Source organism: Camelus dromedarius, chromosome 26 (genome assembly GCF_036321535.1).
Source record: "Camelus dromedarius isolate mCamDro1 chromosome 26, mCamDro1.pat, whole genome shotgun sequence".
NCBI lineage: Eukaryota > Metazoa > Chordata > Mammalia > Artiodactyla > Camelidae > Camelus > Camelus dromedarius.
Window position 1 is genome coordinate 19,362,723 of NC_087461.1, and position 13,287 is coordinate 19,376,009.

At 42.4% G+C, this 13,287-nt stretch overlaps 1 protein-coding gene across 3 annotated transcripts in view; it reads right to left on the minus strand.

Moving 5' to 3' along the window:
- Positions 1-7,045: 7,045 nt before the first annotated feature.
- The window catches only part of LOC105086860 (kinesin-1 heavy chain), a 39,054-nt gene continuing 32,812 nt past the window's right edge, over positions 7,046-13,287 (minus strand). For 2 of the 3 annotated variants that reach the window (XM_064479494.1, XM_064479491.1), the window contains exons 25-26: positions 12,673-12,823; positions 7,046-9,517 (exon numbers count right to left, since the gene is read on the minus strand). In XM_064479494.1, the coding sequence (XP_064335564.1) occupies positions 12,693-12,823 (131 nt within the window). In that variant the 3' untranslated portion in view covers positions 7,046-9,517; positions 12,673-12,692. Of the gene's footprint in view, positions 12,278-12,672; positions 12,824-13,287 lie in introns of all 3 variants that reach the window. The other variant, XM_064479493.1, reaches the window with a different exon arrangement.

Below are 13,287 nucleotides of genomic sequence, written 5' to 3' on the forward strand. Positions count from 1 at the left end.
CAGATGTTACATTTATAACTCAAGATTACTTGACATCACAGAATCACAGAACAAGAGATCTAAGAGTCACTTCGAGGTTTTCAAATGTTTGTTCTACAAGTGAGCAGGCTGAATCCTAGGTTAGGTCAGGAAACTGGGACTAGCTTCCGAAGCCTTCCTCAGAGCCACTGATGATAGAAAACAAACTGAGCCCTGAAAACGAACACGCTCTGGGAAACTTGTTTCAAAAACAGTGGTCCTCCCCACCCAGAAGAAAACCACACAGTGGTCTCCAGCCCCACTTTATCTCCTTCCCACTTGCAAGAAGCAGTGACCTTGATTTTTGCCCCCATCTCCAAATCTCTGCTACTTGTTCATCAGTCATGGTGAAGTGTTACCTGTTGTCTTATCACTGTGGAAGACGCTGACTGAACCCTCTTTCACTACCATCAATACCCCCCACCCCAACTCCTCTGCCTCTCATATGGTCACACAGTGTATTTAGTGACTAATCCACATTTCCATGACTAGGATGATGAAACGTGCCAATCACAGCTGAGCCACATAGGGACTTTTCCTTTCTTGCTCATCTTAGGATTCTTTTTCGAATCAGTATGCCCTTTTCCCCTGTACAATCATTTAGTCAATGCTGAACTCCGCTTCAGTTATGTAACTTTTCCCTCAAAGTCTTCAAACACATCAGTCACTCTGCTTCGTCTTGGAAACACACCTCTGGTCGCCTCCATCTGGCCCAGTGGTTCCCAACGCAGTCACCTTGGTGATTCCCCCACCTTCCTCTCTCTGAGGTAAATTCCTCATTTGGTTAAGCAAGAGCTTCCCAATAAAGGAAACATAGGCAGATTTTTTGAGAACTTGCATGTCTGGAAACCTTTTAATTTTACCTACGTTTATACCAGTTGAGGTTTGAGACCATTTTCTTTCCGAATTTTGAAGGTACTGATCCATCTCTTCTAATTTGCAGTGTTGTTTGATACCTTCGGATTATAGGACTCCTGTTGGGTTTTTTGGGTCTTCTTTGTACCGAAATTTCACAATTATGTACCTTAGCATCAGTTTGCTTTTATCCACTGTTCTGGGCATTGGAAACTGATGAACTTCAGTTACATTTTCTTGAATTATTTCATTGATGACTTTCTCTGTCTCTCTTTATGAGATGCTTATTATTCAGATCTGAGGCCTGGTGTTCTGGTCTTCTAATTTCTTCTTTCCTATTTTCCAACTTTTATGTACATGACTTTGTGGGCAATTTTCTGAACTTCATCTTCTAACCTTTCTATCAAGTTTTTCATTTCTATTTTCAAGACTTGGTTTTTTGAATATTTCTTTCTCATGTCTCCTTTGGGTTGTTTTATTTTTTAGTGGAGACAAACTTTTTTTTTTTTTTTTTACTATTTCAAAACTTTGAGAATATGTGATAGTTTCTTATATTGAGGATATATTATTATTGATTATATTGAGGATATAAATTGTTAGATCTCTGCCTGTCTGCACATGTTTAAGATGGGGACATGATGAGGCTGACTGGAGGCAGCTGGTTCCTACAAGTAGGACTGTTGACTGTGGCATTCCTGAAACTGCGCTTCCTTGGGTACTGCCTGTATCAGCTGTCAAACTTTTCACAGAAGAATCTTCTAATCTCCTGGCTGGAAGGCATAAGCCTGGTTGCCAGCATTCAGGTAACCAAATAAAAAGTTTTGAGGTTCTAAATATTCTAATATTATAATAAATTATAAACGTTCACATAGCCTCTGTATCATCAAGGTCCAAGGAGATCAGCTATAAATGAGCACAGAGCCCTTCACAGCACACTGCAGGGCTGAGGGCGAGCGCCCGGGCAGGAGCAGACTCGGAGGGGCCTCCTGAGTCTGGGACTCACATCTCGCTGCAGAGGGTGTGGCTGCAGCCCACTGGATGGTGGGGAGGCCTGCTGGGGCTCCCAGGCTAGAGCTGGACTGGTCTCCAGGCAAGCGGGAAGCATCCCTCGGGGCTGCAGTCAGGCCAAGTCAAGGCCATGGCTGCGGCTGGGAAGAAGGAAATGCCTCATCAGGATCCAAGTGGGCAAAGGCTGTCCTCTGCCCCCCACCACAGGACAGGTGGGCAGGAAATGCCTCTCCCAGGATGGAGGGCACCTCACAGCAGGAGTCAGGAGTTTGGGAGCCCACCTCCTGTGAGAGGCGGTCACGTGGCCAGGGCTGCACACCCACTAAGGGACTGTGTATGCTGGCCACCACCCTGCCGCTGACAACTGGATGGTATTATCAAGAAGAGGCAAACTGAAGCACGCCAGAGCTCAGAAAAAAGGAGAAATGCTTAGGGGGTCCAGCTCATTGCGCGTCAGCAGTCCTATTAGTCTGCTGGGGCTGCTGAACCCAGCGCCACAGACTAGGTGACGTGACAGAAATGGATGGTCTCACAGCTCTGGAGGCTGCAAGTCCAAAACCAGGCTGTTGTCAGGGCCGGCTCCTTCAGAGGACTGAGAGGGAAGGATCTGCCGCAGCCCCTCTCCTTGGCTTGCAGGCAGGTCCGTCTCCTCCCTGTGTCTGCTCCCACCACCTTCCCTCTGTCAAGTGTCTCCTTCATAAGGACCCCAGTCCCACTGGCAGGAGCCACCCTGATGACCTTTCACTTGACCATCTCTGAAAAGACCATTTCCAAGTAAGGTCACTCTCTGCGTATTGGGGGTTAGGACTTCAACACGACTTTTGCGGGGTACACAATTCAACCCTAACAGCAATGAAGGGCAGATCTGGAGAGGCAACAAATTGGTACTTGGCACACTTCTAGTTTGTCACCCCACCCTCAGCTGACCCCATTTCACGCTTTCTAGACAATAAACAGGCTCATGCTGGATGCTGGAGAGGGTAACTGTGGCTCAAACCGAAAGGCCAAGATGGACTTTCAGCTAATCCTGCTTCCACCCACTCCCACTCCTACGTCCAGAGGAACCGGAGGTCACACTCATGACCACGTGGGGGGCCTCCGGGCCGCTCCTCAGCGTTCCCCACTGCTGGCTGAGGAGTCTGGGGTCTGCTGAGCTTTGCTCTCCAGTTCCCAAAATGTTACTGCTGGTGTGTCCTCTGTCAAATGAGTACATAAACCTTCTATTTTGGAATAATTTTAACTTATGGGAAAGTGGCAAAGATAAGAGAATCACCTTAGACCCTCTACCCAGTCTCCCCCAACGGTACCACCTCACATCACCACCGTAACTTCATCACAACTAAGAAGCTAACCGGCCCCTCCTGTTAAGGCTTCACCAGCTTTCCCACCGATTGGCTTTGACTGCTCCAGGGTCCAACCCAGGACACGCTGCATTTAGCTGTCAAGTCCCCCAAGTCTCTGAGTGTTCGCAGGTTGGTCTTTCCCGGTTTCCCACGACCTTACACTTGGGACGAGTGCTGTCAGTCATGCTGCAGACTGTTCACCTGGTCTCATGTTTTTCTCATGACCAGACTGGGGTCACGGTTCTGGGGGAAGAAAACAGTGAAGCATCTTCATCACACACTGGGGGCATGACAACCACCATGTCACTGATCACTGGGTCAGGGCACGAAGTTCAGCGGGTGGCCCTCCTCTGTAAGGCAGGGCTGATGGCAGATGAGGCTGTTCCAGAACCCAGTAGTTGACAGCAACAGAAATAACAAAATCCCACCCACCAACAGTACAGGCAGGTGGTGAGGCCCAGCTACCAGGAGACAGGGCGCAACGACATAATGTGCAGCAGGGCTGGGATGGCAGCCGGGGGACTGGACCCAGGGGTTACAGACACGGCCAACAGAACACAGCACGTCTAGGAGGGGTGACACAGGTGGGTAGCCAACAAGAACACCATTCTGCCCTTCCCATCGGAGCATCACCGATGGAAGAAGGAAGCTGAGGGCAGCTGCTCCAGTGAGGTCACGAGCCCTTGCCCAGGTACTGAGTCAGTTTGCCAACCCCAAACACACTGAGTGGGGAGGCTGGGTCTCCAGGAGGGGGCACCCTGGGACAACACGGCAAGTCAGACGGTACAAGTCCCCCATTTACTCAGGTGCCTGGGGTAAGGGAAGACCCAAGTATCCTGAGAGAGGGCTGCCGGACAGGGATCTGGCACTGACTCCAGGAGACCGGGAGCATCACCAGGTGGGGAGCACACAGGGGCGCGGTTCCAGACCGGGTGCCGGCCACGTGTACACGTGTATGTAAGTGCTCACAGTACAACTCCACGTGCTCTGTGCCCACGCGGTGGGCATTCTTCTGTCTCTGTGTAAAACCCGGCATCCTCAGTAGCTGCCATGTCTGCCTCGTGGGACCCGGGCCGTCCCAGAGGCCAGACGGGAGCCTCTGAAGCTGCCGTGCCCCCTTCCCACGTCCACCAGCTGAAATGGTAACAACGTGCTCTTCCTGGATTATAAGAGGACCAAAGAGGCTCGCAATCACGCGCAGCAAACAACACCCCTCCACAATTCTGCCCTGGGGCCATGTTAGCTCTCCTGACCTGTCCCAATAGCCTGAAGACACCTGCATGTCCGGCCCTCCCTCAGGACGCCCCGCGGCCGCTGCTAAGCTAATGAGCTGGGCGCGCCGGAAGCTGGAAGCGGCCAGCACGCAGGGGGCCCCGGTAGGACACACTTCCCCGCGCTGCGGGAGATAATCCTTAGGATTTTGTTTCCAACAGTTAGGTCCCACCCTAGCACAGCACACTATATTCAATAGCCTATAATAACCAATAATGAAAAAGAGTATGTAACTGAATCACTCTGCTAACACAGCACTGTAAATCAACGACACCTCAATTACAAAAACTTTCTTCATTTCCATTAAACTTCTCCAGGAAAAAATGGTTTGGAGGCTTATAGAACACAATTAGAAGATAATCCGATAATAATAATAAAAAAAAACAAGTAACTGGTCATCACGGGAAGATAGAAGGCAGGCAAACTCATTTTGAAACCTGCAAATAAAAGGAAGAAACAGTCACTTATCCTGTCCTTCCCATACAGAGTAAACACCACCGAGTGACCACACAGACGAAGGCGTGTTTCTCTGACAAACAGAATAATCGAATTAGAACACTGCCTGCCTGTCTGTAACCCCTAATAAATTGATGGACCTAAGCACTGATCGTCAGCGGTGGCTTTTATTACCTGGTGAGACGACCAGACACTGGTGCCTCGTGATGGGGGAAATTCACCACCATCCTGAGGCAAATTGCCCCCTCTGCCAAAACAGAACAAAAACCTGCATCTGATCAAGTCTGTGGACCCCAAACAAACTTACAAAGGATCATGTTAAATGTCACCAAAGGGATACAATCAGCAAAACATGGGAAACTCTGTAGGTACAACAACCCACCTTCTTCATAAATTAATTACAGGGAAAAACTGACTGAGAAAGACAAAGGAGGTTCTATTGCAACATATGGTTTTTAGTCAAGTTTTGATTCAAATTATTTAATAAAATGGAAATGTTGTGTACAAAATTTTGGGGGGTGTAATAATGGTATTTGATATGTGTTTTAAGAAGTATGTATTTAAAAATACACACTGAAATAGGAACAGAAGCATCTGCTATCTGGGACTGCTGCAGAAGGAGCAGGGCGGGCAGAGGCCGAACTCAGGGTGAGGGGAGGTTAGTGAGCCTCGAGGCGGTGACCGAGGAAACCAAGGGGCAGTTTCTCAGATCTTCACTGTTTACTCCATCTGCTTGTATATATGATTAAAAATGCTTTCACAACATTGTAAACTGACCGTACTTCAATAAAAAAATTTTAATGCATTTATATATTCCCTCCTCTTCACTCTTTTGGATGCTCAATATAGCTAATTATCAGAGAAACACAAATCAAAACTACAATGAGGTATCACCTCACACCAGTCAGAATGGCCATCATTCAAAAGTCTGCAAATGATAAATGCTGGAGAGGGTGTGGAGAACAGGGAACCCTCGTACACTGTTGGTGGGAATGCAGTTTGGTGCAGTCACTACAAAGGACAGTATAGAGATTCCTTAAAAAACTAAAAATAGACTTACCATATGACCCACTAATCCCACTCCTAGGCATATATCCAGAGGGAAGCTTAATTCAAAAAGATACATGCACCCCAATGTTCATAGCAGCCCTATTTACAATAGCCAAGACATGGAGACAGCCTAAATGTCCATCGACAGATGACTTGATAAAGGAGTTGTGGTATATTTATACAATGGAATACTGCTCAGCCATAAAAAAGAATAAAATAAAGCCATTTGCAGCAACATGGATGGACCTGGAGATGATCATGTTAAGTGAAGTAAGTCAGAAAGAGAAAGACAAATACCATATATCACTCATATGTGGAATCTATAAAAAAAAAAAAAGACAAACTTATTTATAAAACAGACTCACAGACATAGAAAACAAACTTATGGTTATAAGGTGGGGGAGCAATAAATTGGGAGTTTGAGATTTGCAGATACTAACTACTGTATATAAAACAGATAAACAAATTTATATTGTGCAGTACAGGGAACTGTATTTAATATTCTGTAGTACCTTATGGTGAAAAAGAATATGAAAATGAATATATCTATGTTCGTGTATGACTGAAGCATTGTGCTGTACACCAGAAATTGACACAATGTTGTAAACTGAGTATACTTCAATTAAAAATATGTATATATACACATAATTAAAAAAATGCTTTTACGTATGATTAAAAAGCCAATCATTGCTAGAATTTAGAAGAGATTTTTAGTTTTCTCCAGCTAGACCTGCATGACCACTGAGGAAGAATCGAAAAACAAGCCTGAACACTTCTTGTACAGATTAATAAAACAATCAGACTCAGATGAACAGAACCATTAGACTAAAGTGAAATTACGTGAGTGAGACTGGCAACTCATATCTGACTCTTAACTCTTCACCCTGCGCACGTCATACTTGACATGCAAAGAGCACGCAGTACACGAGGAGACAAAGCACACATGAGCATGGCAGACTAGTTACCCTTCTGTCAAGACAGAAGGCCACCGAGTCAGACTCAACCCAACACTTTGCTGAGTACGTTTTAAGAAAGTCATTACATTTCAAAAAACATTTCCTCTTTATTTAAACATAAAACACATTTACAGCATGCAGGTTAACTTAAAATTATATGGTGTCTTCCCAAACCAGTTGTCTGTGAATGTATCTTCAAGCACTGAAAAGAAACCAACATATTCCACAGGCAGACTCAGACCCTTTCCCATCACCTCATGTCAAATTGAGAGTTATGCGCAGTAGTTCTCTTAAATTAGGCAAATAATTTAATTGATCACCATGAATAAATATTACTTTTATTTCACTGAGTTTCTCTTCTGAACCATTTATCCATACCATTTAGAGGAACATTAATATATTCAGTCAAAAAAAAAAAAAAAAAAGGACACTGCAAACTGAAATAAGTGTCAACGTTCCAGATGATCAGAAATTTTCATTTATAAGAGTAAATGCTGTGTTTAATGACCTACCATAGCAAAAGCAGTTTAAGGAAAACAAATTTATGGAATTCTTTGTACATTTTGTGAAAGTTTGAAATTAAAGATAGAAAAGAACCATTGAGATATTTAAAAAACCCTAACACTGTGTATTCTGGGCCACATGCTTGTTACAATCTGCAGTTACACAGCACCGATACCCGTGGTAAATCTCAGAAGAATGAAACTGTCACATTCAGACGAGAAAACATTCCTGATTCACTTAAGGGTATTGCCAAAGAAGCAAGCTTTCATTTGAAAACAAAATATAAATATCTGTGTGAATGCAGCCAAATACTTCTCCATTTAGAAAACTATCATCAGAAACAGGCGGTAGCACTTTTTAGTTAACTGCGTTATTCCAATCTTCCCGCACAACACAGTTTCAGCTCAATTTCTGGAGTGTTTCTTTTGATCAATCCTAAAAACAATATGATCATTTTAAAGGTTACAGACTAACAGCAAGGATTTTTGACTGTTAAAAAAATAAATAAATTTATCTTTTAAATCAAAATTATTATAAAAGTGGAAATTACAATAGATAAGGAAATAGAAAAATAAGCCAATTATGATCCGAGTCTTCTGACTATGGCTCCAAATTTAATACAAACATCTGTATATAAAACTTTTTCAAAAAAGTTAATTCTGCCACTCAGATCCTAACACAGCACTTTCCAACTTTCTCTGCTGAGTAACTTTAAATCCCTATTCTCTGCAAACTTCTCTGACATGGTTGCAGTTACCCCCGCCCCCTAATTGATGAAACAAATATTGAAATCTTTCCTTATTACTTTCATAGCTTCTAAAATAAACTGTTGACTTAGTTTAATCATCTGAGGAAGAAGTGGCAAAAACAGGTACACTTAATTACAAAATTATGGGCTACCGCCAAGTAAGTAATTTGAGGATTATTAGTGACTTGCAAACAATTTACTATTTCTAGACTAAATAAGAAATAAATTATAGTGTATGACTTAGTGTAGCAGGTTAAAAACACCTCATGGATTTCAGAACAAAATTTACCTATGTATTTATAGATTCACCATGTGTCTGTCCTGTCCTTCCAACATTTTTTCTCAAGTTCCATAGGCTATAAATTTAGACCAACCAATATAGTACCAACAACATAAAACTGTTTAATCCTATAACATCTTAGTTCATTTCACTATATTAAGGTGACAAATTAATATCCATCCAGTCATATCTTAATTAGCAGGCTGATCAGAACGAAGCAGGGTGATCTCACGCCATCAAACTATGTGGATTACAGCCCTGGGAAGAAGAGAAATAAATTTCTTTTCCAAAGTCTTTCTTAAACAAAAGCAAGAAATTTGCTTTTGATTCTGTAAAATATTTCTATTCAAGATAATTCAGCAACAGGAATTTCATGAGATAATTAAGTAGCCTTGCTCACTTTTAAATGTCTAGTTAGGCAGTTTTGAACTTTTCAGTGCTCAAAGGGTAGTTTTCAGAAGCAAACTCAGAGATGATACAGATAATTTTAACTGTGAAATCATTTCAAGGGATCTGAAAGTACAGTACTGACCTGGTACAATTTGTTGGGATATAGTGTTAAGTGGTAAAATTTAAGACATTTAATCTAAGTGTTCCATTTTCCCCCAAATAAGGAAGATATTATTTTAATAAGAAAAGAAAAACAAGGAGTAAGTAGCAGCTAGGTAACTTAAACTGAGATTAAAAAATAAACACACAAAAAACCAAGTACAAAAAGCACAGTCCTATGTGGTACAGTCAGCTTGGCACAGTGAGGACTAAATTTAAGACATGAAGGACAAACTGTGTAATAAATAGGGCCACAGTTGTAAACTGTCGTTCTCCCTCCTAAGATGCCAAAAGTGCACTCTAGTTGTGTCGGGAAGCAGCAGAGCTTACAAGAAGAGTGGGTAGGAGACAGCTGCACAGGCCAGGTGCCATTTACACACTAAGGAGAAGTTCTATTCTCTAGTTCCCAGGGGTAGAGGCTACAGCCACTGAGTGACTGTGCGATCGTATGTCTTCATACTTCAATTACTTTCAACACCTGAAGACAGAAGAGAGCACAGAGAGAAAATATTTTTATTTATATAAAACCTGTATTTGAGATAATCATGAAAAGAATGAAATAAAATATACGTTAGTTTAAAAACATTTAGCCAACAGCTTCGACCGCTTTCCCCCACATCAAAAAGACGGCAACACTAAATGATTTGATTTCTTTCCCTTTTATTTGCCTCCTAACAGAGCTGTGTAAGGACAGTGCGACACTGAAAGGAGGTCAGCCCTGCACTTGTGTTTTCTCCCCAAGAGCTGAGTGAGCTATGAATGATGTGCCTTTAAAAAAGAAAAAAAAGGTAATAAAACAGAAGCCTAGTAGACAGTCTGTGACATTAAGCCAAGGCCCGCTAACTAGCAATGTGACATACATGACAGCTGTGAAAGACAAAAGGGGGTGGGAGGGGTCAGCAAGAGGCCCACGTGGTCGGGAAAGTGACAGTAAAATAAACCACCCCAGCAGCCGCTACCTGGAGGCATCCGTGTTCAGTGGCCCCTGACCTGCGCGTGTGGAGAACCCCAGCCTGCCCAAAGCACTGCGCGAGGCGCGAGAGCCAGCCATGCAGAACTGGGCACTAAGAGTACCGGTGCTATAAACACACTGCCGTCTCTCCCCCAGAATAAACCCAGCGTTTTGAAATGTTTTTCTTAATAATTAAAAAATAATTTAATAATCTCTACAAGGCATTTACCTTTCCAACAGCGTATCACAAAGACCATACACCCCACAAGGATGGCTTACGACTGATGGAAGACTTTAGAAAGGAACAACCACCGCCCTTTGGCCCAGCAGGGAAATACAGCTGGCCGCAATGAGCCGGTCACAGCTGCTTCTGGGCCTGGGCGCCCAGCTCGGCTAGGCTAGCTGGCTCCCTCGTGTGCCGAGCTGCCGTCACTGCACTGGGGTCGGCTTCCCCGTTCAATCTAAAACCTAGTGATGGTCTGCAAATGAGACAGTCCGAGCCCACGTGTGCACTTCAATGTGAGGACAGTATCCAAAAAGGACAAACTTTTACCTCTGTCTATATTTACGCTTCGAAAATCCTCTTGCCCACCTCCACTTCCAGAAAAGGCGGCCTGTATCTACTCCACACCCACCCTGTACTACGCACATCTTAACTTGTATGATTCTCAAGAGTGACTTTCCTTTCATTAATAAATGGGCTCAACAAGTCATTAATCCAAAGGGGGAAAAACAGAGGCCCTCTCTTAACTGGCAGGAACACTATCTATTGTCGTGTCTGCTGACATGATACACGTTATCCACTATGTAGTCTTGTAAAAATGTTTACACTGAATCCAATAAATGCTTTCAATAAGCAGGCAATAGAGGAACAAGGCAACTACACACAGAGACAACCACACATGCCCTGAGGTGGCTGCGCTCAAGGTAACTGGCCTAGTCTAGGCAGCAAGTCAGTGTCATTTAAAAAGGGGGGGCAGCGTGTGTTATTCTAGATTAGAAGAGACTTAAGGGGAATAACCTGATGTAAACAGTGGTCCTGGATTATTCCCTGGTTTAGACAAACCAGCTTAAAAAATTTAAAAGCAAATAAACAACTAGAGAAATCTGAATATGGATTGGTATTCTATAGTATTAAAAATGTTTTGTCAGGTGTGATGTTATTGTGGTCACAGAAAAATGTTTTGTTTTAGAGACATATTAAATAGATCATGAACCCATAATTATTTTTTCCGTTAAGAATTTTAAAAGTCAAAACGAGAAAGAAATTAACTGTTAAAAGGTAACTTTTTCAAGTTCATAAAAGTAGAAAAATCAGGATCCAAACTTAGATGGGACTCTGATGTTCATACTCGCTTCACTGTATCACTCTCTCCTAAATCCTCTATTGTATGAACAAAAAAAACACATTAAATTTTTGGAAATGTGACTCCTCCAGAATATTGCTGAATTTTCTGCTAAAATTGAGAGCCAACATTATGCAAAATGTCAAAATAAAAACAAGATTAAAATAAAGTAACTTTAGCATTTGTCAGTAACAAAAACAGTTAACTATCCTACAATTATCTAGTTTCCAAACCCCCTACACATCTGGTACCTCTCCTAAAGAATTAAATCTGAGTTCCTGCCATCTAATAAAACAGTAGGAATATTAGGCAGCTATAATCAATCACGTTGTAGAAGAGAATGTTCAGAATATACTGCCAAAATAAAAAAGCAAGATACAAAGTAGCATATTTATTAGAACAGCCAGTATGCTAGTAATATATTATTAGAGTATTTATCAACAGTTTAAACTTTTTACTTAAAAGTTTAAATGTGTAAAGAAAGCTCCAGAAAGATGTACACAACATATTGGGCAGTATTGCTGGATGGTGTTTATCCTCCACCTTGTGTTAATGCTTTATCTCCCCACAGAAAACAGATATCAATTACCTGTGTTTAGAAACAAACAAGAAAGAAGTCATAAATCAGAAAAATACTCACAATAGGTAAATGGGAAAGGACATAGAAATAACTTGTAAAAAATATAGAGACGGGCCAATAAATATATGAAAAAATTCAGATTCACTAATAAATCAATGAGATGCTGATTGTGGCCTACTAAACTAGGATCTTCACAACTATTAATACCCAAGACTGGCAAACATGCAACAAAACGGACAGTGTCCTCAGCTAAGACACCATCTGGCGCAGTCTTCCTGGAGAGCAGTGTTAGTGTGTGTCAAGAGCCTTAAAAATGTTCACACTTTGTCATTCCACTTCTGAGAATCTTCTGGAAATAATCTAAAAGTGAGGAGGTATAAAAAAGATGTTTCATACTTCGAATTTCATACATGGAAATTTCAATCTTGGAAAATTTCAAGCATAGAAAAATTAACATAATTAAATGTCCAGGAAAAGAGAAGAGTTATAAACCACGGTATATCCACTAGACAGAATACTAAGAGCTTTTAAAATGATCCCATGTTAGATTAAAAACATGAAGAATACAAATCTGCAAATATATATAGTCTGATCTAAACTATGAAAAAACTAGAAGAAATCATGCCAAATTACTTTTATAATCCCATACATTTAAAAGAAATCATGATACTAACATGAGAATCCAAAAACGTGTCTAACAACCTGAACGTTTCCATGGACAGCCCTGATCCAAAAGCCAGAGGGAGACCACGAACCTGGGGGTGATGAGCGAGGCTCACACCTGTTTGCCCCCGCCACCTCGCACGGCCACTGGCTGGCTGTTCTGAACAAACGCGCCTCCTCCTCGAATTGCACTTGGATGGGTTGGGGAAGCTGCTGGATGCTGCCCAGGACGAATGGGTTTAGCTGACAGGAAAAACAGAAACTGACTTAGAATCAATCTTAACATGTGACTGCAATGACTTTTTAGGTCGCATCTCTTTATTTACAACAAATTCCCACGTGTTTTGTTTTTCTCTGCCTGTTTCTCAGGGAATTCCTCTTTCTTTTCAGTTACATCCCTTCCTCCAGGACTGTACGATCTTTAGCCTCTTAAAGCCTTGCTCCTGTATCAGCGCACACAGGGAAACAAAACACTGTGGATGACATTTCCCTTGCAAGCCTCACTCTGCCACTGCTGCATGCAGTTGCTCCCCTCCCTGACCACTCTTGTTTGCTTGCCTAGTTCTGACTTTTCTTGTCCTGCTAAGGTGGCTAGTCCGCCATTTGCACTTCGCTCCCAGCAACGTCACTCTTTGGGAAAACAGAACATACAAATACCACATGACAACACACAATGAACCAATCAGATTATGTTCTCAAGTAAACAC